Raw genomic sequence first — 23618 nt, 5'->3', positions numbered from 1 at the left:
GGGACGGGGGNGGGGGGCCGGGGGGCAGAGAGGGTTAGTCACGGCAGCGCCTGGTCGATTCTGCTGGGTTCGGCGCTGGATCGCCGGAGCTTCTCCTCTTCAAGAGGAGCCGCAAGCAAACGAGCTTCGCGTGCGTGTTGCTCGCAGCCAAAGTTGGGCAGCGTCGTGTCGTACCGGTATCGCATGGCTACAAAGGTCGGCTGGCAGGTCGCTGGCCGCAGGCCGCAGGCATGGGAAGAGCCGAACGAGATGGACGAAACGGAAAGTGAACGAGGGTCAACCGGATCGGTGCTTCTGCTGCTGGCGTCCATCGGTCGCACTGTCGAGACAGCTGAATGTCTCCTTGTACGGGCGGGTCGCTTGTCGCTCTGCTCGCGGCTGTTTTTGATGGTGCTGTGCCTGTTGCCTCTGAGCTGCTGAGCTGCTGTTGTTGTTTGTCGCTTTCTGGTGTCGAGGCGGCCCTCGTGTCGTCGCTGCCGATGTCCCATAGCCTCAGCTCCAGTCGCACCATGGGCGGTGAGCTCGTTGCTCTTGGATGTCCGCGGGAGCTGCGGCATGAGCAAAGACGGCCCTAGGCGATCCTGACAATACCGCCACCCTGTCGACTGTGGGCGCTTCCGGCCGAGGGGATGACGTAGACCGGACCACCAAGAGAGAGCTGGTCGAGGACCCTTGCGAAGTCGTCGTAATCCGGCTCGAAGTCAGAGTCGTCATCGTAAAGGTAGTCGTCAGAGGGCTCAAAGAGGTCGAAGGCGTCGAGGACGTGGCCGCGGAAGTGCTCGTAGGCGGCATCGATTCGCTCGTTCTCTGCCACCCTCTCCTTCAGATCGAGCCGCCTGCGTTCGAGCGCAGCATTGCGGCTGATCGTAAACGAGGTCCTCTCCGCGGAGCCGTCGCTGTCTTGCAGCTCGTCTCGCTGCAAGACGGAGTCGAGGTGGGCGAAGATGCGGAAGACGACTGCAAACGGGGGCGACGGGCACACGGTGGAAAACGGAGAGCGTCAGCCGGTGCAAGAGAGCCTGCGTGCGCTCGACGAGACGATCGCCCTTGCGCCCCTGACGAGCGGCGGAGTGTTTAGCAAGATCGTACTCACCCTCCCTGGGCAGTCGGTTGAGGCGGCAGCGTGGATCTTGGTCTGTCAGCTGCAGCGTTGCGTCGCGCAGCCAGTCGACCTGCTGCGGCACGACGTGCGAGCTCGAGAGCATGGGACGAGCAGGATCGACGAGGGAAATCTCGAGGATGGTGAGGTGACCGGGCTTGCTCGGGTCGCAAAGCTTCAGCGAGCTCGAGCTACGCGCCGCCATGGCTGGGTAGGTGAAGCAGGCGCCCGGTTCCGGCGTGACGCTCCCGATCTCTTGGGGATAACACGCATAGGCATCGTCGACGGAGAAGCCGAAGAGGTCCTCCAGCTGGTGGTCCTTCAGGTGGCGGTACTTTGCGGCCTCCATGCTGTCCTCGTCCACCGCCACACGGAAGAAGCTGGTGGGAGGCAGAACGTTGTCGCAATCGAGGTAGTAGATCCCTCGCGCGCAGATGCTTTCGTAGGGCATGCCCTGGAAGTGCCAATCCTCGCCCTGCTTCTCGGGTGCGTTGGGAGCGAGATCGGCGCGGATCAGCCGGACGACGACTTGCAGCTCCTTGCCGCAGAGGTTGACCTTGCGCAGCGGAGGCGGGACGAACTGCCTGACTGTCGGCCGCCAGCGCGACTTGGCGCTCGTGTTGGCAGCTGGCGCCGAGGATGACGGAGGGCGTCCGGCATCGTTGCGTGGCTGGACAGGTCGCTTCCGCTGCTTGCTCTTGCGGACGTCCTTCAGAAAGGCCGTGTCGCCACGGAGCGGGGAAAACGCCAGGGTCGCCTCGAAGAGGGGCAGCATGGCGGCCAAGGCTCGGGCGATGGGGCCATAGAGCTGACGAGAGGCATCGTCAAACGGCGACAGGCCGTTGATGTACGAGAGGAACGACGCCCTCGTGCCCGCCTTGCTCGTGCGCACTTCGGCTGGGATCCAGATCGCGCCCTTGACCGCGCGCGTAGATGGCGGCGTCAGGGACTGGGTCGTGCCTGACGTGAGGGGGTACGGCGGCTGGATGTCACCGACGGCGGAGTCATGGTCGGGCCCAGCGGCAAGGCTGGGGCGCAGCTCCTCCAGGTACTCTCGCGCTCGGGTCGAGAGCTTGCGAGCAACAGTTCGCTGCTTCGGCTGCAGGTGGGTGTAGTCCGTGAGGGCGTACATCGAGGGATCGACGAGGAACGACAGCTGCGAGCTGAAAGAGCTGCAGTCAGGACAGCATCCGAGGCTCGCATCGCTCACCGAGCCCGCGAATCGGTCGACAGCATCCCTGAGCTCGGCGACGGCTGCGTCGTCCAGCGAGCCGCTGCGATAGAAGACGCCAGGGGCCCCCGTAGGTTGAGCAGAGGCGGCAAAGGGGAGCGTCGCCATCCAGCGTAGCTCGTCCAGTAGGTAGGCGGCCATGCCCGGTGTGAAGCCGTGGGTGTCGACGAGCTGCTGCCGCCATTTCTTGATGATCGCGTCCTGCTGGATCTTGGTCTTCCACTCCGCCTCCCTGCGGACAATGTCGCCGATCTGCTCCCAGACGGCCAGCTCGTCGAGCGTCATTGGCTCGTAGAGAGCACCCTGTTGTGGTGCAGAAAGCCAATCGAAGTCAGTCCCGGTGCCGCAAAGAGGGACGAGCCCGCGTTGCGCCGCCCCGGCAAAGCCGCGGAGGTTCTGGGACACTCACATCGCAGTCGGGCAGGCTGAAGTAGCCGGCATCCTGCAGGACGAGCTCGTTGCGGGGTGGCTTCGGCAGGACGACCACGATCAACAGCGCCGCCAGCGTGCAAGCATCCTGGGCGGTGCAGCCGTGCTGCTGCAGGTGGCTGAGGATCTCGTTGAAGCGAGCACGGTCTCGAAGGCGCTCCACGATGCCGCGACGCTCGTTGGTGCTCTGCGCCGTGTCTGCGCGGTCATCCTTTCGCAGGTAGACGAGAGACGCTCCCGGGTCGATGTTGCTCGAAGCAATGCTGCGATACAGCCTCTGCGACTTCTGTGGGTTCGCCTTGCCGCGTCCCCGCTTCGGCTTGCCCTTGCGCTCGTCGACAGCGACCTGCAGAAGGCTTCGCAGCGCGCCGAGGCCGAACGCATCCAGACAGGCGGAAAACGCCTGGTAGGACGCCTGTTTGACCTTGTATGCTGGCAGGTTCTTGGCGGTCTTATCGACCAGGGTGCTAGGCATGCCAAGCTGGGCTTCAGCGACTGGCACCTCGATGCCGTTCTCGATGCAGATGAGCACATGGATGAAGCTGCGGGCGAGGCTGGGAGGGCAGCGCACGACGTAGAAGGGGATCTCGCCCGAAGCCAATCCCATCAAAGCTTGATGAAGCTCGACCGAGAGCTCGACCACAGTCGTCATGGCGATGACAGAACGCGGCCGAGCAGCTGGGTGGAGGGAATTTCGTTGGCGGGGGGTTGGCGTCGTAGGTCAAGGATATGGAACGAGAGATCTGAAGGAGGCGGAGGAGAAAGATGAGGGCAGGGGAGGCGAGGACAGAAGGCGGGGAGGGCGGAAGGCGAGGAGGATGGAGGCATTGAGCCAAGAGGGATGAGGCCAGCCTCGCCTTTTTATGAACCGCGGTGGCGGCTGCTCTGTTCAGAGGGCGCGCCCGCCTGCCCGCCTGCCCGCACGCACGCACGCACGCACGCACGCACGCACGCTCCAGCGGGAACCCGCTCGACTCTCTGCCGGGCTGCCCTGCCTGCCTGCCTGCCTGCCGTTTGCTCTCTGACGGCCCGTGCCCCCGCGCTGCGCGAGTCGGCCCAGCCTCTTGAGCCTAAACTGGCGGCCGGCCTGAGGCGCGATAAGCCAAGCGCGGCCGCTCTCCGTACGCGAACGGAGAGGCCGGCCAGGCTTCGTCCGCATCGGAGCGGGCCGGACCCGTTTCGGCACGGCCGAGGAGCAAGGCCAGGCTAGGCCTGGCCAAGGTGGGTGGGCGCAAGCCCCAAACCTTTCGCCTCGCTTGGCGGCAACCGTCGATACACGAAGTAGACTGCTCAGCTGCCCCGCTTGGGGACGATTCGGAATGAGGCGCGGCCTGCCGCCGATTTGAGACCAGCGCAGGAAGCTCCGGCGTTCGCCCCGAGTAAGTCAGAGCGCGCTAGAGTGTCGGGCTAGGCAGCAGCGAAGCCAGAGTTTCTCGCTCATCGGCACGGAGCGGAAAGCAGCGGGGCCACGACGAAGCCCGGCCCAGAGCCAGAGGGGCGCCGGAGCACATATGGCCTGCAGCCAAGGCAGAGATAGAGCGCTTGAGCTTTTGCTCCTGCCCTCGAGACCTTCGAGCGCTTCGGACAAGGCGGCATTGATCTTGGGCTCGTATGGAGCGGCCGCCCTCGAAAGCTAGGCCGGGCCGTCATGTCTTCTTTCTGACTGGTCGACAAGCTTCGAAGAGGCGCGGCAATGGTCCCTCGGCTTTGCTCCACAAAGAGGACGACTGCAGGCAGACCGGAATGATACACGGACAAGCATGCTCGAGAACAAGATCAAGGGCAGTCGTGATTGATCGGCGGAGCAGCAGGCTACTTTCGGACATGGTTCGACGTGGGAGGGCGCCTGCTCTGCATGGTATCGAGCGGCGCGGCCGTGGTGAAGGAGCAAGGCGAGACATCTGGAGAGTCGAGGGCGGGGAGCCACGCGGACTGTTGTCGCCGGTGCTGTCCTTTCTTCTGCCGCGGCTATTGGTCATTTTCGCCTGCTCAGGAGCCGTGTCGTCCTTGATGACGGGGGGATCGCGCCTCAAGCTCCAGAGGCCTCGCTTTGATGCTACTGTGCTGCTCGTCGTTATAATCGATGCTGCATCGCTCCTACCGCTTCGCCGCCCTTCTCGGGCCTCCGCCGTGTCGATCGGCGACTCGGTGGCTGTCTCCGTCGATTCCAATTTTTCACCCTGGCTGGCGGCATCGTCGCCTTGAGACCAGGTCGAGCCCGACAGATTGGCCGACGCAGCGGGCGAGTGGCGTGTGCTGGTTGGTTCCGTCTCGATCAATAGCCGTCGTCGCAGTCGTCATGGTCGTCGACGTAGCCTCAGAATCTGCTCCTCGCGCGGTTGCCGGAGCGATTGGCATGGGTGAAGCCGCCCGGAGGAAGACGGACACCGAGCCCTGCGAAGCGGCGTTCGAGCCTTTCCTGAGAGTCGCGATAGGCCTCATCCGCGTATCCCCGGCCGTACTCCTCGTCGAAGGCGGCCATAATCTCGCAGTCTTCAGACGCCCTTCGAGCTATGTCGGCACTCCTGCGCTGCAATGCGAAGGCGCGGCTGGCCAAAAACGTCGCTGGACGAGCCGAACGCGCCGTGGAACGAAGCTCGCCTTGGCCGACATCGTCCTCGAGCGCCGCGAAGATGCGATGAAGGACTGTGCGCGGCGCCACGAGAGAAAGAGAAAAAGCAGCGATCATGTCAGCGGCTGCTTGGTATCAGCGCGCTTTTCATCCGCCATCTCAACCTTCTTCTGCGCATTGCACGATCGCGATGCTTGAAGATCGGCACGTGACACTACTCACTCTCGTTAGGCAGTCGGTTGAGGCGGCAGCGAGGATCCTCAGACGTTCCCTCCAGCGTCGCGTCACGTAGCCAATCAACTCGTTGAGGTACAGTTCTCGTGCTCGAGAGTGTCGGTCGCTCGGGGTCGACAAGGTAGATCTCCAGTGTGACGAGGTGGCCCGGCTTGGTCGGGTCGATCAGCTTCAGCGGGCTCTCCTTGCGTGCCATGAAGCCTGGGTAGACGAAGCAGCCGCCAGGCTGCGGTTCGACGCTGCCAATGTCTTGAGCGAAGCCGGCGTGGAGGTCCTCGGACGAGAAGCCGAACAGGTCCTTCTTCTGATGATCCTGGAGGTGCTGGTACTGGGCGGCATCCCAGCACTCCCCGTCCACCGCGACGCGGAAAAGGCTTCGAGGCGGGTGGACGTTGGAGCACGCGAGATAGTGGATGCCGCTCGCGCAGATGCTCTCGTCCGGGAGGCCTTGCAGGTGCCACTTGTGCGAGTGCTTTGCCGGCGCCTTCGGAGCGACGTCCGCTTTGGTCAGCCTGACGACGACCTGCAGAGTCTTGCCGCAGAGCTTGACCGTACGCAAGGGAGGCGGCACAAAGGATCCGACTGTCGGGCGCCAGCGAGAGCTGCCGGTGCTAGCCGGGGACGGCGCCGCCATCCGAGAAGACGAGGGGCGCCCCAGCTGGTTGCGCACCAGGTTGTGTCCTTTGCGGCGGCTGCCCTTACGAAGGGCCTGCAGGAACGCCGGGTCGCCTCGCAGCGGGGAGAAGGCCAAGGACGCCTCGAAAAGAGGCAGCATGGCTGCAAAGGCCTTGGCGATGGGATCATAGAGCCGGCGCGACGTTTCCGTGAACGGCGAAAGGCCGTTGACATACGAAGCGAAGGCGGCTTCTGTGCCCCTGCTGCTCGTTCGCACCTCGGCCGGGATCCACATATATGTGTACGGCGTGCAGTCGATTCGAGACCTGAGCGGCTTTGCGGCGTCGGACGAGCGTGGGTACGGCGGCTTCATGTCACGTTTGACGAGCTCAGCTCTGGACTCGCTCGTGGTGCCGAGGCGGAGGTCCTGGAGATACTCGCGGGCTCGAGCGACGAGCGATGAGCGGACGATGGTCTGCTTCGACGTGATTGGGTGCGGTCCGTCAGGCCATATAGCGAGGGATCCACGAGATGGGTTCGCTGCGAGCAGGAGGCGGAGCAGCAATCCTTGCAGTCCTCGGGCGCCTCGCCATCGCAGTCCGCGTAGAGGTCGACAGCTTGACTCATGGCGGCAAAAGCGGTGTCGTCGAGCAAGTCGTTGCAAACGAAGACGCCGGGGGCTTGCGTGAACTCGACGGAGGCGCCGAAGGGGAGCGTCGCCATCCAGGACAGCTTGTCGACGAGGTAGATGGCCATGCTGGAGGTGAAGCCGTGTGTGTCGACCGATCGCTGCTTCCACTGTTTGATCGCCGCCTCTTGCTTGACCTGGGTCCTCCAGTCCGGCTCGGAACGGATGATGTCGCCGATCCGACCGTAGACGGCAAGCTCGTCGCGAGTCAATGGCTCATAGAGGCCGCCCTGCGATGCGAAGTCGGCATTGTCCTGTCAGTCCTGACGCCGACCGAAGGAAGCAGTAGGGGCAGAGTCTGTCGAAGCCGGTGTCGAGACACTCACCGCCCACTCCGGCAAGCTGAAGTAGCCGGCTTGCAGTCGCTTGAACTCGTCCCCTGGCGTCACTGGCAGCAGGATGGCGATCAAGAGCGCCGCGAACGAGCAGATGTCTCCGGACGAACAGCCCTGTTCGTGTAGGTGAGCCAGGATGCGGTTGAACTTCTTGCGGTCACGGAGGCGATCGCTGATATCGCGGCGCTCGTCTTCGGTCATTGTGGCCCGCGACCTATTGATCACCCCCAGGGTCATGAACGGGGCTTCAGGTTCCACAGCGTTGCACCAGGGGTCACGACCCTGGCTCTGCGGCTTGCCTGCCTTGCAGGCGCCCTTCGAGAGGGCCTTGAGATGGTTGTGAGCGTCTTGCAGGCGCCGTTGCAGCACGCGGTGGCCGAAGCGGCCCAGGCAGGACTCGAAGGTCAGGTAGGCGGCCTGTTGCACCCTGAAGTCGGGCTGCGCAGGGGGAAGCGAATGGGCCATGCCGTTGGGCAAGCGGAGGTTGGCCACGGCGGCGGGCACGTCGACGCCGTTCTCGATGCAGATGAGTGCGTGGACGAAGCTATCAGCGAGGCTGGGCGTGCAGCGGACGACATTGAACGACACCTCGCCCGTCGTCATGCCCATCAAGGCGCGGTGGAGTTCGACGGAGAGGTGCACGGCAGTCGTCATGGCGATGAGCGCGTGTGGCCGGCTGGCACGCCGGCGGGGTCGAAAGTCGTGGAGCGCGATGACCGATGCCGACGTAGGTTGCGTGAAGGATGTGAAGGCTCGAGTGCAGAGGAAAGACGAAGGATGGTGTGGATGGCGAGGGCGGTGGAGACGGCGGACGGAGGTGCTGGACGTGATGGTGTGAAGGAGGCTAGAGCCTGGCTCATTGCGCGCGGCCAGACGAGGCCCGCTTTCCTCTTGGATCCGTGGCTGGGTCGGCCTGGATAAGCGCGGTCCTTGCTGCGCCCAGCCACACACGCTCGCGCGCTCGCTCGCTCGTCCTAGCCGCCTGACTACTGCGTGTCTTGACCTGCTCGGACGGCGCTGAAGCACGGGCCGCCAGAGCTTCAGCCAGCCTAGGCAGACCGGCAGAGAGCCTGGGCAGACGGGCGGGCAGGCATGCCTCCTGACGGTTCGGCCCGCGCCGCGACCAGGCGGGGCCGGAGCCCGCTCGGAGACGCCTCCTTCGCATCGGGGCGGGCCGCGCTCGGGACGGCCGAAGAGACAGGTAAGTTGGAAGCAAGGCAGGCAGGCAGATCGAGACCAGGCTAGACAGGCGAAACTGGGGAGGGCGCCAGCATGCGTCAAATGCTTTTCGCCCCGCTCCGTGACGACCAGCGCCCCGATCGATGCCGGCCACGCTAAGCTGCGCTTGCTTAGCTTCCTCCTGGTGCCGCCGAAATGAGGCCGGCCAAGGTGGGCCGTCGGGTCGTAGCCGGCGTGGGAAGACCGATCGAACCTGCTTTGCTTCTCGTCGACACAGCTTTAATTTGCAGGCTAGGTCAGGTCGTCGCGCGGGTTCCAGCCGGAGCGGACAGACACGCACGCACACAGGCTAGGCGGCATGCGGTAGCAAAGAAGGTTCTTGTTCGTTGAGATCAACGGGCAGGGAGCGGGTGGCAGCAGCGCGGCACACGGCAGATCCGCCCTCAGAGCCAGAGGTCGCGCTCGAGCCGCTTGAGCACCTTTGGCTTGCGGCCGCGGTAGAGGGCGGAGAGCGTCTCGGTCTCCCTCCAGAGCTCCTGCTTGCCGTGGCCTCGGTCGCCGTCCTGCTTGGAAGAAGGCAGCGGTACAAGCTCAAAGTCGATGACGAGCGCGCTCTGCTCGCCGCCGTAGGCCCGCGAGATACCCGTGTCGATGAGGAGGATCTCGGCCGAGGGGCAGCGCATCACAAAGCCGTCAAAGTGGGGCGTGTGGCCCATGACCAGGTGGCGGACGCCGAGCGCCGACGTGGCCTTTTCGGCGATGCGGCAGGCCTCGGGCTCGTCCTCGGTGGCGTAGCCGCGGTACCACAGCGGGCCGCTCTCGCTCCAGACGGCCTGCTCCTCGGGCGTCGTGTCTGGCGGCAGCCAGCCGGACGGCCTCTCCTCGTCGAGCCCCTTGCGCAGCAGAGACTTGGCGATGCGGTTAATCTCGTCGATGCCGCGTTCAGCATAGGCGGGCGTGATACCGCCATGGACGAAAGAGGCGGAGGGAGGCGTGTAGCCCTTGGGCAGGCCGGGGTGGTCGGGAGGGAGCAGGGGGACAGTGGTGGTGACGTTGTAGTCGCGCAGCCATTCCTGACCGATCCAGCCCTGGGTCGACATGGCGGTCCTCCTCGCGGCCGCACCGCCGAAGCTCTCGATATCGCCCTTGGTCACGTAGCGCCAGTCTCCGAGCGCGTTCATGACCTCGTGGTTGCCGACGAGGTTGCGCACCTCTCCGCCCGCCTGCTTGCTCTGCATGCGCAGGGACCGGAAGAGCCTGTAGAGCTTGATGGTGTCATCGCCCCGGTCCACAATGTCGCCCGTCGAGACGAGCGTGTCGTGCCCGGCGATCCACGACTCAGAGGTGGAAGAGACGAGCGAAGCCATGCGGAAGACGTTGAGGGCATGCTGCGGGGAGACGACGGCGTTGATGTGGTCAGCTTGCCGTCCTTCGCCCGTCTCGGCCATCGTGCCGCACTGGAGAGCTCACCTCTAGGTCGCCGTGGAGGTCGGCAACGGCGACGGTCCTTTTGCTGATGGTCCTCCGGCCATCCTTGAGCGCCTTTGCTGCCCCGAGGCTGCCAGTGCTGTGGTCTCCTCCGCCTCCGCCGCCGCCGACGTCGCCCTGGGCAAGCTCGACGGGCGCAAACAGGGAGATGCGAGGCCCCGCAAAGTGGTAGAGGCCGACGGCGAGCAGGGCGAGGAGCAGCAGCCGTGGCCTCGAAAGGATCGACATGCTGGGCTGGATGTACCAAAGTGGAGCAGATGGTGGTAGAAAGGCACGGTCTCGTCCCGAACGAGGCTTCAACCTACGCTTGCCAGCGAAACACCCACACGTGGCAAGCTCGGGAACCGGACAGCTGCATGCGTCGGCGCGCACGGCCCGCCCCCGCAGCGGAGGCGGAAGGGTCTACGACGAGGGTGGTGGCGTCGGGCAGAAGAACGGGGCGAAGATGCTAGCACGCGGTGCCGGTGTGAGAGCATTGGTCGTGAGGAGGACGCGAACCTCTGCCGGCGCGGCTAGGCGATCGCCACGCTCTGGATCTCGATGGGAAAGGGGCAGAGGTCGGCGCTGATGATGGCGGGGATATGTGCCTTTTTCTCGTCGACAAAGACGAGCAGCGAGTCTGCGTGATGGCCAGGCGGTGCTCAACAGGATCAGGCTCTGTGATGCTGGATGCTCTACGAGAGACACGCCCGGGCTCACCTAGGAACTCGGCCATCTGTCCCGCCGTCGTTGACTGGAGACGCAGCCGTTCTGCGGGAGTGGATAGAAGGAGGACTGGTATCAGCCAGAGCCCGCGAGGCTGGGCGGTCGGCCGACCGGCCCTCGACGATGGACGTACCCCTTTCGCTTCTCGCCGAGACGACCTCGAAGCGGATCCTCCATGTCTCGAACGACTGCCTCTCGAGCCGCATCTTCTCCCTTTCCGCCGCGTCCTGCTGCTGGTGCTGGTGCTTGGCCGTAGCGTACCCATCGCCGTCGGCGCGTGCCGTCTCTGCCCCCGCCTCTGCAGCTTGACCGGACCCGCCCGAGAAAGCGTGGGCGAGCCAAGTGTAGGGATATCCGGACATGGTCTTTGATGTAGCCCACGACTTGAGCGACTTGGAAGCGGCCGAGACCGGGGACGACGACGATGATGCATGGGCTTCCTGGCGCTGTTGATCTGCTGGGTCTGCCGCGGTCGACTGGCCGGCTGTCGATGTGGGCTGCCTCTGTCCTGCGGTCGCCGGGTGCAGGAGGTAGACGAAGAGGTCGACGCGCTTGCACGCCTTGGCCTCGACCTGGCGGCAAAAGGCGGCCGTCTGGTCCTCGACCATCCTCTCGATCTCGGCCTCGTGTACTGCGGGGAAGGTCATGCCGAAGAGGTCGATCGTCTTTGGCCTGACGGTGCCAAACACGCGGTGGAAGCAGATCGAGTGGAGCACGGTGCGGACGACGTCGCGCAGGTTGCGGGGCTCGACGGTGAGCTCAAACTGGAACGTCTCGAGAGGCCCAACCCCGCTGCTGCCGCTGCCGCCGCCGCTGGTCGCTGCTGGCGGTGTTGTCATGGCTGCTGCGAGCCACAAAGGGCGGGCGGGGACAGATGGCGTGGGATATAGTAGATCAGATGAAAGCTGGCCGAGAGAGGAGGGGTGAGGGTTGGTGGTGGTGGTGGTGTTGGTGGACCGAGAGGCAAAGGTGCAAAGTGGGGTTGCGGCTGAGGCTCTGTTGCCTCCACCTTGACCGGCACCCCCGTGCTGCCCTGCGCTCGGTCCACGTCTCGGTCTCGTTGGTGCCAGGATTGCCTCAAACATCGTCGTCACCATCATCATTACCACCATCACCGCCCTCATTTCTCTCCTTGTCCCATCGAGCATGCCTACCGCTACCCTATCTCCTTCTACCCTCGCAACGCCCTCGTCGGCTGCGGATCGACTGCGCCAGCTCGGATACGATCCCGACTCGCTGCTGGCCCACTTCCAGTCGCAGGGCTACGTGATCGTCGACGGCGTCCTCTCGTCGACATCCGACTCGTCCCTCGGCCTCGAATCGCTGCGGTCCTGCGCCCAGGAGGCGATCCAGCTGACCCGCTCGGGCGACTGGACGGCAAGGAGGGTCGTCGGCAATGCGTTTCCGCCCTTTGACCGCGACAACCGCGACAGCTGGGGCGTCCAGCACATCATGAACCCGCAGCTCGACGCCGTCGCCCAACGAGCTCGCCTGCGCGGCGATGACGGACACGCCTCGACCCCATCGTCATCGACGCCGGCAAGAAGCCTGTCAAAGACGTTCCAGGACTTCTACTCGAGCTCGCCGCTCCTCGACATCGCATCGCTCCTGGTCGGTGCGCCAGAGGAGCGCATGCAGATGGAGCTCTTCAACCTGCTCATCAACCCAGAGGCCCACTCGTACTTTGCCCTCTCCTGGCACCGCGACGACATCAGGCCCGACGTCGACGAGGCCGAGGAGCTGCAGCGGCTGGCCAGGCCCACGTACGGCGTCCAGTTCAACACGGCGCTCTACGACGACGACTGCCTGTTTATCGTGCCCGGCACCCACCGGAGGCCGAGGACCGCCGAAGAGAGGAAGGCCAACATGGCAAAGGCGCCGCCCGCCATCCCCATCGACGGCGAGGGAGACGACCGCCGCGCCGAGCTGGAGAAGCCCGACGGCGGCTGGGAGGTCGACCCGCCGCAGACGCTGAGGGTCAGGCTAAAGGGTGAGTGCCGGGACGTCGGCGATTCCAGCGGTGGCCTGCCATGTTCGCTAACGCACGCGGGACGCTCCGCGTGCCATGCCTGACCGCCTGCAGCGGGCCAGACGGCCTTCTACTCGCAGCGGATCCTGCATCGAGCCTCGTACCTGGCCAGTCGGAAGCGGGCGACGCTGCACGCCTGCTACGGCGACATTGGCGACGACGAGGCCGGAGAAGCGGGGGGCGCCGAGCGGGCGCGCAACATCCTCCAGCACGGCGTCGAGTGGATGCGAGACGAAGAGTTTGGCGCCAGCCTGCCGCCCCGGCTCCGTCCCAGTGAGTGTCCGGCCGTTGTCGCGGCGCTGCAGAGCAAAGTCGATGGCAGCTCCTGACGATCGATGCGAGTCTCCTCGTCTCTCTTGCTTCTGATCCCTGGCAGTGTGGAACAACCTGATACGGACCGAGAAGAAGTGGGCCGAAAAGGACCTCGGATACAGCCTGGACAACTGAGTAGTAGCGGGCGGCCGAGATGATCATGATGGTGGGCCCAGCAGAGGCGGAGGTGTGGTCGAGATGCTGCTGGCAGATCGAGTGTCGACAGGTAGAATCGAGGGTGCTGGTGTGACCTGTTGAACGCCGCACCGTGCGCGTGCCAAGGGAGATGCGATGGGGGCCAGTCGCCCGCGGTGGACGATGGTGTGCGAGAGCGAGGGCGAGGGCGAGGATGGCGAGATTTCCAGGTTGGAAGGCGCCGACGGAGCTGTAGAGCGTCGAGGTGGAGGAGAGAGGGAAAGCCTGCTGGGCTGCTTGCTGGCTGCGCCGGCGGTCGAGGCAGCCGTCCTGGCCCAAGCCAGCCAGCCTGCTGCTTCTTTCCACGGCGGCCCCACCTTGCGGCTGCCCCGTTGCGCTGCCCTCGGCCATCCTCCCTCATCGCCCCTTTGCTCTCGACCACCAGCCATCACTCACCTCATCACCCGAAGCCGGCAGCCAAGCAAGTCAAGGAAACATCGACATCCTCCGACGTCGCCGTTCTCGAATCCATCCTTCTGCCCTGCACCACCTCTCCTCTCCTCTTCCCTCACCTCGCGGCCTCGCCCACGCTCCGCTCGGAGCCTCTCCACCCCGCCATGTCGGCCGAATCTCGCTGTCCGCTCGGCTTCACGGGCACGCCACCGGTGGGGCATCCCAGCGTCCCCGGCTTCTCGTCGTCGAAACCCCTAACGGAGGGCTCGCAGGGCGCAAAGACGGGCAAGGAGTGGAACCCCTACGTCCTCCTCGCCCTCGACGCCGCCTTCCTGATCCTCTGCGTCATCGTCGCCAAGAACTGGTCAAAAATCACGGGGAAGCCGGCCGTGGACGCTAGGACCAAGGCCGATTGAAAAGGGGGCACGTAGATCGATGTGGCATGGCGGCGGCGGTGAAGGCTACGCCGAGAGCACGTCGGGCTGTGCGGCTGGCTGCAAGAGTCCGCCGATCGAGGCCCCGCACGGCTTGGCCGCATCGCTTGCGGCTGGCCAATGGCTCGCCGTCTCCTGGGCATCAGGAGGCGGATGCACACACCGAGGCATCGCCACGAGACCAGCCGGGTCGCTGCCCTGCCCGCTGACCAGCTCGCCAACCATCGGTAGCCGCCTGGCGCCGGCCCGAACGCAAGCGTCCCAACTGCCGCAGCGCCTCCCAGCAGCCCGTGCGGCCACCCACCAGGCCAGTCGCCTCTTCGGCCTCGATCGACCTCAGCAGAGGAACATACCTCTGGGCAGCCCCAAAGGACTGCGATGGCAGAACATCGTGGGACGAAGAGCAAGGCGGGACGAGGCGGGAAGGAAAAAAGAAAGTATTTTGTCAAGGGAATGGAAAGCGAGAGCAGCTTGGAAAGGGAGCGTAGAGCATCTGCTGTTGGCTGGCTGTAGAGGGTTCGACGTCGCGCATCTGCTGTGCTTGCGAGGGGCTTCCGCCTCCGCCGCCTCGCTGGCAGGGGCGGTGGAGGAACACGGCCATCTAGGGCGGAACGGAGCGCGCCGTCCGTGGGCCGGTCCGCGGGGAGGACGAGAAAAGGGGGCGATCGATGTGTGCCGGGGTGGGTATCAAGGAGAAACGAGGAAATCGAGAGGTCAAGACGATCAGAGATCAGGGGGCCCAGATCTTGAGCGTCAGATCGACCGAAGTGGTTGCGACGACATTGACCGTGCGGACCTTGGATGCCGACGCCGCCGCCGCTGCTGCTCCGTTGGTCAGCGCGGGCGCCGTGCCGTCGGGCGCCGGTGGTGCAGAGGCGCCTTCGACCTTGGCTCGGCCCCACGCAATCGAGGTGCAGAAGTGCGTGTGGGCATCAATCGTCTTTGTGCACCGCCCGCTCTGCAGGTCCCACACGCGCATCGTCTTGTCGTCCGACACCGAGAGGAGGTATTTGCCGTTGGGCGCGAATGCCAGCCCGCGGATCCAGTTGTCGTGGCCGGTCTGCAGTGAGGTGGACAGGTGAGAGAGCGTAACGGGGTCTAGTCAGCGACAACGCTTGGATGGCAAGCGACCGCGGAAGCAGTTGCAGGGGCCCCTCCAACACCTACCAACGTCTTCAGGCACTGCCCCGCGCTGTCCCACAGCTTGATCGTCTTGTCTCTGCTGCCGGTAGCAATGTACTGGCCAGGCGCTTTCGCCGTCTCGTCTCTCGGCGAGACCTGCGGCATGCCGAGTCAAAGGGCGAGACAACGTCAGAGGCTGATCTCGCCGCGCCACAGCTGGCCGTCGTCGCTCCCGTCTTACTCACATTGATGCCTGCCAGCTCCCGGATCGCCGGATAAGCAGTGATGGGTGCAAACACCGCACACTCGACGACGTGCTCGTGGCCGCGCAGTTCCACCTTGGTCTCTCCCGACGAGAGCTCCCAGAGTCGCGAGGTCTGGTCGTTGGAGCAGCTGATGAGCCACCTACCGTCGTCGGAGGGCACCACGGACCTCACCCATTCGGCGTGGCCGTGGAGCGTGCGGGAGCAGTAGCCCGACGCAAATTCCCAGATCCTGACCGTCTTGTCGCGGCTCGCCGAGATGATGTGGTCGTCGCCCGGCAGGAAGCGCACCGACGAGACGCTGTGGTCGTGGCCGTAGAGGGTCTTGGTGTTCTTGAAGTCGTTGTTGGCGTCCCACACCTTGATGGTGAGGTCCGAGGAGCTCGAGACGATAAAGCTGCCCTTGCTGTCGTACTCGACGTCGGTGACCGCCTTTGTGTGCCCCTTGAGGGTCCGCTCGAACTCGCCCGTCTCCCAGTCCCAGAGCTTGATGGTCGTGTCCTCGCTGGCCGAGGCGATCTGGCTGAAGACCGGGTGGAAGGCCACCTTGGTCACGGGAGACCGGTGCCCCTGGAGCGTGTGGCGGGCCGAGCCTCCGCGTGGCACCCAGTCGGTGAGGTTGGCTGACCTCTTTGCCGACGGTGCCGCTGCCAGCTCCTCCTGAAGCTGTGCGTTCCTCGCCTCCAGGTCCATGATCTGCGATCCGCACAAGAGGCAGGGCAGCGGGAGGACATGGTCAGACGAGGGCCTACAGCGTGGGGCTCGACGTGTAGGGCATGGTCGGGAGCTTTCCGAAGATGCCGTCGTGGCCCAGAGCAGCAGAGCAAGGGTACCCACCTTTTTCTGTAACCGGATCACGCTCGTCCACTTGCGCTCGAGCAGCCCAGCGTACTTGGCTTTGGGGTCTGGCACGAAGCCTTCCTGGCCCGTCTCGCGCTGGAGCACATCGAATGCCTCGTTATAGCCATTGGTGCGGAGGTAGTCGAGCATCGACTTGTGGCTGCGTGGGTCGTCAGGGTTGCGAAAGCGAGCGGGGCCCGAGGCAGCATCCGTTGCTGGTCAGAGAAGGAACAGGAAGACCGAGCCACACGACAGGTGACGGCTGATGCGGTGCCGAAGCGACGCTCTGCCGTCGAGCGAGCACTCACAGCTCATCCTTCTGCCTTTCTGTGAGCGTGGAAGCCATGGTGGGCTCGAGGTTGGTGGAGGGCCGCCAGAGGTAGGCCGGCTTGCAATCGATAGGCGCCGGCTTCTCGAACGTGCAACAAGAGGCAGCTTGGGTTGAGAAGGGGTCTGAACCGGCTCGGCTGTCTATCGTCCTGCTCGAGGGTCGAAGACGACAGGGTCAGGACCGACCTGCTTGGCCTTTTTGGGGTCGCGGCGAGCTGGGCTGCGACCACGGAGCCAGTCCGAACCTAGACCTTGAGCAGCCCGGAAAGCAACCGATGATCCTTGGTAGCTCCGAAGCCGCGGGTCAAGGGCGCCAACAGCGCACCCGACAGGTCAATCGAAGTCGACGAGGTGGAGCTGCAGATGAGCAGCCAGCGACCCGGACGATGCGGCGCCGATACGTCGCAGCTACCGCTCCACTCCAGAATGACGCCGAGTGGCCGACGATGCGCTGATGCAGCTCAGCACTGGAGCGCTGCACGGGCGGTGCCTAGCCGCAGTCCGTCCTTCGGCGTCTTGGGTGGATGGAAAGTCGGAGCACCGTAGGCGGGCGGCGGGTGCGTCGCGGGTGGGTCGGTGGTTCCGGCAGTGCAGCTCAGCGGTCGCTCTGCCGAAGCGATGGAGCCGTGCGGGCGATGGAGCCGGGCGGGCGATGGGGATCAGCGATGGATGTGAGGAGACGATAGGCGGGGCGGCCGTTCCGATGGCAGGGCGGTGGTAGGAGCAAGTGGGGGCAGGAGAGAGAGGAGCAACGGATAGTACGTGGAAGTTGGGGTCTGGGTCAAAGCGAGGCAGCGAGCGATGGGCGGCCAGGGTGTGCGTGGGCCAGATGGCCAGGCAGGCGGGCAGGCCAGACAGGCTGGCAAGCTGCGTTGAAGATCAACACCTCGCCTCGCCTGGGCCGCTTCGGCGGCCCCCCTCGCCGCCTGCCTCTTGCCTCGGTCGGCCCCCTCAAAAAAAGCGGGCGGGCGGCAGGGAGGCTTGGCCGGCAGCTGGCCAGCGACGTCGGATGCGATGGGCTCGCCGCCTCCTCCAGCCGCACCTCTCTCGCCACACTGCTCTTGCTCCTCTCCTTCCACACCATCAATCCAACTTCGAGGCTCATCGACCCTCGCAGCGAACAAACACGCCCATCCGTGCGCCGCCTCGGAGCGATACAGTAGCAGCCACAGCAGCAGCACCGGCATGGCCCAACCATCTCACCGCCGCACCGCCATCTTGCTTGGACCACCGTCTCGAACAAGCACGGAGCATCGCCGACGAGGGACACGTCTTGGTCTGCAGCGCAGGGGCTGCTCAGGGTTTTTGGATGGATGGACAGAGACGACAGGGAGCCGGCTATGCAGTGCTAGTAATACAGAGCGTCGGCCCTCTTTGTGGACCGGCAGCCAGGAGCGAGCGCGAGCCCCGCGTCGGAACGGGTCGGTAGCACGCGAGGAGGGAGGGTGGGATGAGATGCTGCTCAGAGAAAAGTCTAGGCCGCCAGGTGCAGACGCTCCTTAGTGGCTCTCGTCGTCGCCGGGGATCTTGTCGAGCACGTCGATCTCGTCGAGCGCCTCCTTGATGATCTGGACGCCGCGGTCCAGGTCGGCCTCGTCGATGACGAGCGGCGGGGCGAGGCGGATGATGTTGACGTGCGTCGGCTTGGCCAGCAGGCCCTTGGACTTGAGCAGCAGGCAGAGCTGCCATGCGGAGCGGCCCTTCTTGCTCTTGGTCTCGTCAATGACGATGGCGTTGAGCAGGCCGCGGCCCCGCACCGTCTGCAGCAGCGGGCTGTCGATGGCCGCCAGCTGCTCGCGGAACTTGGCGCCCAACCGGTCGGCGCGCTCCGAGAGCTTCTCGTCGACCAGCACGTCGATGGCCGCCGACGCCACGGCGCAGCCGAGCGGGTTGCCGCCGTACGTGGAGCCGTGCTCGCCCGGCTGGATGCACAGCATCACCTCGCGGTCCGCCAGCACCGCCGACACCGGGTAGACGCCGCCGCTGAGCGCCTTGCCCAGCGTGATGATGTCCGGTCGCACGCCCTCGTCGTGCTGGCAGCAGAGCATGCGGCCCGTCCGTCCGAGGCCGGTCTGGATCTCGTCGCAGATGAAGAGGACGTTGTGCTTCTTGCAGAGCTCCTGGACGCGGGCGAGGTAGCCGGCGTCCGGGACAACGATACCGGCCTCGCCCTGGATCGGCTCGACGAGGAAGGCAGCCACCTCGTGGCCGTACTTGTCCAGCACCGCCTCGAGGTCCTCGGCGTGGTTGTAGCGGATCTTGAGGTCCTCGACGCCCGGCCCGACGCGGTCGAGGAAGGGCCCGAAGCCAGTGCGGCTGTCTGGGTCGGTGCTCATGCTGACGATGCCGAGGGTGCGACCGTGGAAATTGCCCTCGACGCTCAGCAGGCGCGCCTTGCCCTCCGGGATGCCCTTCTTCATGTAGCCCCACTTGCGCGCCAGCTTGAGCGCCGTCTCGACCGCCTCGGCGCCCGTGTTCATCGGCAGCACCATGTCATAGCCGAACGTCTTGGTCACTTTTTCGGCGAAAGGCCCAAAGGCCGAGTTGTAGAACGCGCGCGACGAGAGCGTCAGCTTCTGCGCCTGCGCGACGAGGGCGGCGACAATCGTGGGGTGGCAGTGGCCCTGGTTGACGGCCGAGTAGGCCGAGAGGAAGTCAATGTACTGCTTGCCTTCGGGGTCCCACACATGGGCGCCCTGGGCGCGGTCAAAGACGACAGGCAGCGGGTGGTAGCTGAGGTTTGAAGCAGCAGGTCGAGCGGTGGTCGGGCGAGGGCAGAAGACCGAGGCAAAGCCGTCAGCATGCAGCGTGCGGGGGATGGTTCGAGCCTACAGCCACGCGTGCACTCACTTGTGGGCGCCGAACTCGTGCTCGAGGCGGACCGTCTCCTCGCTCGACACAGTCTTGGACGCGGTCGAGGTGGTGGCGGTGGCGGCGGCGACGACGCTGGCGGCAGCAGTCTTGGCCGACACGGCGATGTCGGCCACCTTGTTGGCGAGCTCGGAGGTAGCGGTGGGTGCCATCTTGGACGAGCGAGTGGCTTAGCGAGGCGTGGCTGGGGGCTGGGTGGCGGGCGTGCGTGCGTTCTGAGAGCGAGAGACCTTGTGAGTGGATCGAGATGGCGAGAGACGGGGAGATAGGGAGGAGAGGAGAGGATGGTGGTGGGCGATGAGGGAGTTTCGCCCCCTCGCCACGAGGCTTGGGGTTTATAAGGGGTGGGAAGGGCAAGGCTGGGTTGGCGTCGGTCGAGCTGGCCGCTGGCAGCTGGTCCAGATTCTCCGGTTTTGCGGGGGGCAGACACCGACGGAGCAGCAGGCAGGCAGGCAAGCAAAGCGGGAAGCAAGGCGGCAGGGAGAGAGAGACAAAAGAGAGAAGAGAGGCGGGCGGGAGGTCGGGCGAGTCTTGGCGCCCAGTCACCTGGCCACGCCTGGCCAGGCCACCAGCCCGGCAAATAACCCGGCTGGCTGGCCCGCCCCAGACGAGCCCAGGCCACGCCAGGCCAGGCCCCTGGCATGCGCCGCCCGTCTGGACGCCGCGAGACCCCCGCCGCCGCCCCCGCCCACACACGCCCAAAATTCCAAACCTGCTGGCCTGCCTCTCTGCCTGCTCGTCCGCTCTGGCTGGGCCAACACCGAACCTGACGCTCCAAGATTTGCCGCCCTTGATCCCGTCTATTCGCCGTCGCCGTCACCGCCGGCGCCACACACCTCCTCCGACTGCGGCAGCTCGCAACCTGAGCTGAGCTGAGCTGAGCCAGCCAGCTGCTGGGCGAAGCGTTCGTTTGTCGGCGTCGACTCGACCCGCACCGACCCGCCGTGACAGCTTACAGCATCCTCGCCGCTGCCGCCGGCGTCGCCCTTGCTTTGTGGAACCCGGTAGGCCTCTCGCGCGTAGAGGGCCATGTCAAACAAAGGTGCGTTCCGTAGACTCTATCGATCCATCGACCTTGAGTGAATCCCCGTCGAGGGCTACATCACCGCGACCTCGTCGTCGCCATCGTCAGCCGCCGCCGCTGGGCCGGGACTGAACACTCGGAACGGATGGTAGCCTTGCGCCTGGACCTGCGAGGACCTCTTCCGGTCCATCTCGTCATCGGCCGTGGCCGACCCGGGTTCGCCTTCCGGGTCCCTCGCCTCGCCCTGGGCCATTCTTTCTGCATCGTCCGACCTGGCGCTGCCGCCGGTGCCGTCGTGCCCGTGCTCGGCCAGCGACAGCCGGTCGTTGGCCAGTCGAGCAAACGCAAGGCGCTGGTACGTGTTGAGGCTTTGAACAAACTTCTTGCCGACCGGGTGGGACGAGAGCCGCAGGAAGAAGTCGACCATGGCGCCGCGCACGCTCAGGCTCGGATGGAAAAGGCCGAAGCCCAGCGGCAGCAGCCCACCAGCGTGCAGCGGCACCAGCGAGAGCAGCTCGACGATTTGCTCGTCGGTCACGACCGACGTGGCAATGGTGAGCAGGATGCGCTCCGACTCGCCGGGCAGCAGGTGGCGCGCCCGCCTCAGGCGTCCGATCTGATGCGAGAGGTCGAAGCTGAGCAGAGGCGGCTGCGCGCTAGCCTCCAGCTCGTCCTAAGATGGAGATGGACAGCAGCACAGGACCGCGACAAGGTTGTCAGACAGGGTGGCCTTGACCCACGATCAAGGAATCGGCGGCGGCGCGCAGCACTCACCTGCAGAAGCAGCCGGTACGGGATCGATGCCCGGAAGCCCTCGACGCGAAGCTGATTGACCTGGATCTCGCGCATCTCGGCGTCGCGGTCTAAAAACACCGGTCCGCTGCCGAGCTGGCCGTTGAGGAACGGCTGGCTGTTGGGGCCCAGCTTGGTGTGGCCGTAAAAGTGCTCCTCGTGCCGCGAGACGCACTTGGCGAACGCGGACACAAAGTCGGTGATGCGCGACCGGATGTAGCGCTCGCCGTAGTGCGCCTGGATGGCCGAGCTGATGTCTTCCATGAAGAGCGTGTTGGGCGAGTCGATGCGGTGGTCGTAGATTGTGCCTGACCGATCGCGGCCAGACGCACCCGTCCGGATCGACGACGCCGACGACGCCGGCGGTGGAGGCGGCTGGGGCAGCGCGCCAAACTGGGCCGGGTCAAACTCGCTCGACGCCTTGCTGCTCGACTCGTAGCCCAGGCTGGCATTTCCGGCTAGCGAGCTGATGCTGTTGCTCGAGAACGTATCCCGCGTCATCTGCGAGCGCGCCGGCATCGTTGCTGCCGCCGAAGACGCCACCGCGGCGGCCGAGCCGGCCAGGTCCTTGGACACCTGGATCTTGCCGGTCTCCACGTTGAGCAGCACGTCCCACGCGTGGAGGTCCTCGAACCGCGGATTTGTGACGCCGGCGATGTAACCCGGCACCGTCTCGAGCTCGTCGAGGTTCATGAGGTTGGTGTAGGGGAAGGCGCGCGACGCGAAACCGCGGAAGACGGCCCCGCAGCCGCTGCCGAGCGCGCAGGCGGCAAGGACGTAGCTCGCCACCAGGTTCGCCGGCTGACCGTGGCCGAGGAAGACGACGCGTTTCTGGGTCACCAGAGCGTTGAAGAGCAGGATGATGGGGTGGGTCATGTGGCCGTTGCTGTGGAGGTGCGGATGCAGCGGGCCGAGGGGCGTCGACTGCGGACCCGAGAAGGTCTGGATGAGCTTGATGAGCGAGTACTCGCCCACCTCTTCGGGAAAGATGGCGAGCGGCACGCGTATCGGCAGCAGGATCTGGCGGTAGCCCAGTGTGGTATCGTAGAAGTGGGTATCGCGGGGCCGGCCCTTGCCGGGCAGCGGGCTGGGCTGGCTCGGCCGGCGGTCGACGAGCGACGTCGCTGATGAGCCTCGCCGCGTGCTCATCTGGATGGGCCGCAGCGAGGACGCGCTGTGCTTCTTCTTGAGCGAGCGTGCATCCTCGGACAGCGTGCTGCCGCTATCGGCCCGCGAACGGCTCCTGTCCACCGCCGACGACGCCTCGTCGGCCTGCCCGTCCCTGTCCTCGTCGGCGAGGAAGCGTTCTTGGAAGAGGTCGCGCCGATCAGATGCGCGGAGAATCAGCTTCTCGGGGCGGCTGAAGATGGGCGCCGACGAGAGGTCGAGCTGGTTGACGGCATCGTAGAGGCGTGCGAGGCAGTCGGTACCCGGGTTCTTGAAGTAGTCGTCGAGCGCGAGGAGCAGGACCGGTTTGAAGATGTCGATGTACGGATGGCGCGTGCCGATGGCCATCGACTTGACGAGAGCGCCGCGCCTCACCGAGCTGTCGTGCTTGGTGCGCACCAGGTTGATGACGTACGTCAGGCCATCCGACGACCAGTCTGCGTCCTTGCGCGGCTTGGCAGAGTCGTTCCTGTGCTGGCTATCCATAGAAGGGCCGCGGGAACCAGCAGCGCTTCCGACCTGCTCGGCCTTTGACGCGTCCATGGTCTGATGCGGCTTGAGGAAGAAGACGGTCCAGTCCTCGACGCGGGCATGGGCGCCATCGGGAAGCATGAGCTCGGCGAGCATGCTGGCGGAGGGGCGGGAAAGAGGAGGATCAGCAACCTTCGCGTCTCGCGATCGCGGCGAGTGAGGCGGCGGCTGCACTGTGCTCACTGTTCGTTGTAGCCAGTGGGTGCGGGGTACTGGTGCGACAGGGTCGAGCCCTTGTCGATGTCGAACTCGGCCAGCAGGACGAAGCGGCAGTGCCTCTGCGATTCGTCATCGTCGTCGTCGACGATGGCCCTGTCGTTGGCTGTCGGAAAGGAAGGCTGCGCGGGTCTCTGCTCGCCGACGGAGCTACTGGCGGTCGTCCTAGTGGCGTCGCCATCGTTGTCGGCAATCGTAGCGGACGGGGTCACTCTGACGATGGACGGCGCAGCAGCCGAGATGTCGACTCTCGCCATCGAGTCGACGAGCTCCTCATGAGCTTCCGAGGAAGGTGGCGGTTGCGGCTGACCCTGACCCACGCTGGCATCGGGTTCGAATGGCATGGCGAGCAGAGTTCAGGGTGAAGCTGGCGGGTGGTGCAGGTGGAGAGGATGGAGGCGATCCTCCGGTCCGGCCTGCCTTTGCTCCCCTGCCCGGTCAGTAGCGTCGCTGCCGTGGTGCCGTTCAGAAGCAAGGGACCCGGTCGCTTTCATCGGTCTCATTGGGCAAGGCGTGGCGAGAGC

The 23618-nt window shown here is 65.3% G+C and overlaps 9 protein-coding genes across 9 annotated transcripts; 2 read left to right on the top strand and 7 right to left on the bottom strand.

The window, feature by feature from the left end:
• Positions 1-571: 571 nt before the first annotated feature.
• PFL1_05570 (uncharacterized protein) lies at positions 572-3411 on the bottom strand (the record flags this gene model as incomplete). Its single annotated transcript, XM_007883106.1, has 3 exons — positions 572-957; positions 1094-2633; positions 2740-3411. 3 exons carry the CDS (start codon positions 3409-3411, stop codon positions 572-574), a joined length of 2598 nt encoding a protein of 865 aa, XP_007881297.1.
• A 1665-nt stretch (positions 3412-5076) lies between these two features.
• On the bottom strand, positions 5077-6553 carry PFL1_05569 (uncharacterized protein; the record flags this gene model as incomplete). The annotated part of the gene is made up of 2 exons (XM_007883105.1): positions 5077-5405; positions 5554-6553. The coding sequence occupies 2 exons, from the start codon at positions 6551-6553 to the stop codon at positions 5077-5079; spliced, it is 1329 nt and encodes a 442-aa protein (XP_007881296.1).
• Positions 6554-8825: 2272 nt separating this feature from the next.
• PFL1_05568 (uncharacterized protein) lies at positions 8826-10098 on the bottom strand (the record flags this gene model as incomplete). Its single annotated transcript, XM_007883104.1, has 2 exons — positions 8826-9770; positions 9853-10098. 2 exons carry the CDS (start codon positions 10096-10098, stop codon positions 8826-8828), a joined length of 1191 nt encoding a protein of 396 aa, XP_007881295.1.
• Positions 10099-10382: 284 nt separating this feature from the next.
• Positions 10383-11414, bottom strand: PFL1_05567 (uncharacterized protein; the record flags this gene model as incomplete). Its single annotated transcript, XM_007883103.1, has 3 exons — positions 10383-10489; positions 10570-10620; positions 10709-11414. 3 exons carry the CDS (start codon positions 11412-11414, stop codon positions 10383-10385), a joined length of 864 nt encoding a protein of 287 aa, XP_007881294.1.
• Positions 11415-11721: 307 nt separating this feature from the next.
• Positions 11722-13051, top strand: PFL1_05566 (uncharacterized protein; the record flags this gene model as incomplete). The annotated part of the gene is made up of 3 exons (XM_007883102.1): positions 11722-12565; positions 12659-12877; positions 12981-13051. The coding sequence occupies 3 exons, from the start codon at positions 11722-11724 to the stop codon at positions 13049-13051; spliced, it is 1134 nt and encodes a 377-aa protein (XP_007881293.1).
• Positions 13052-13668: 617 nt separating this feature from the next.
• On the top strand, positions 13669-13920 carry PFL1_05565 (uncharacterized protein; the record flags this gene model as incomplete). Its single annotated transcript, XM_007883101.1, has 2 exons — positions 13669-13716; positions 13777-13920. The coding sequence occupies 2 exons, from the start codon at positions 13669-13671 to the stop codon at positions 13918-13920; spliced, it is 192 nt and encodes a 63-aa protein (XP_007881292.1).
• Positions 13921-14668: 748 nt separating this feature from the next.
• PFL1_05564 (uncharacterized protein) lies at positions 14669-16509 on the bottom strand (the record flags this gene model as incomplete). Its single annotated transcript, XM_007883100.1, has 5 exons — positions 14669-14998; positions 15106-15216; positions 15306-16019; positions 16161-16323; positions 16472-16509. 5 exons carry the CDS (start codon positions 16507-16509, stop codon positions 14669-14671), a joined length of 1356 nt encoding a protein of 451 aa, XP_007881291.1.
• Positions 16510-17992: 1483 nt separating this feature from the next.
• PFL1_06901 (uncharacterized protein) lies at positions 17993-19516 on the bottom strand (the record flags this gene model as incomplete). The annotated part of the gene is made up of 2 exons (XM_007883166.1): positions 17993-19226; positions 19344-19516. The coding sequence occupies 2 exons, from the start codon at positions 19514-19516 to the stop codon at positions 17993-17995; spliced, it is 1407 nt and encodes a 468-aa protein (XP_007881357.1).
• Positions 19517-20461: 945 nt separating this feature from the next.
• On the bottom strand, positions 20462-23438 carry PFL1_05563 (uncharacterized protein; the record flags this gene model as incomplete). Its single annotated transcript, XM_007883099.1, has 3 exons — positions 20462-21061; positions 21163-22975; positions 23062-23438. The coding sequence occupies 3 exons, from the start codon at positions 23436-23438 to the stop codon at positions 20462-20464; spliced, it is 2790 nt and encodes a 929-aa protein (XP_007881290.1).
• Between the last annotated feature and the right edge of the window lie 180 nt (positions 23439-23618).

The sequence above is a fragment of the Pseudozyma flocculosa genome (assembly GCF_000417875.1).
Source record: "Pseudozyma flocculosa PF-1 unplaced genomic scaffold scaffold00020, whole genome shotgun sequence".
Taxonomy (NCBI): domain Eukaryota; kingdom Fungi; phylum Basidiomycota; class Ustilaginomycetes; order Ustilaginales; family Ustilaginaceae; genus Pseudozyma; species Pseudozyma flocculosa.
Note: the sequence above shows the minus strand (reverse complement) of the source record. Positions and strands in the feature narration are given on the sequence as shown.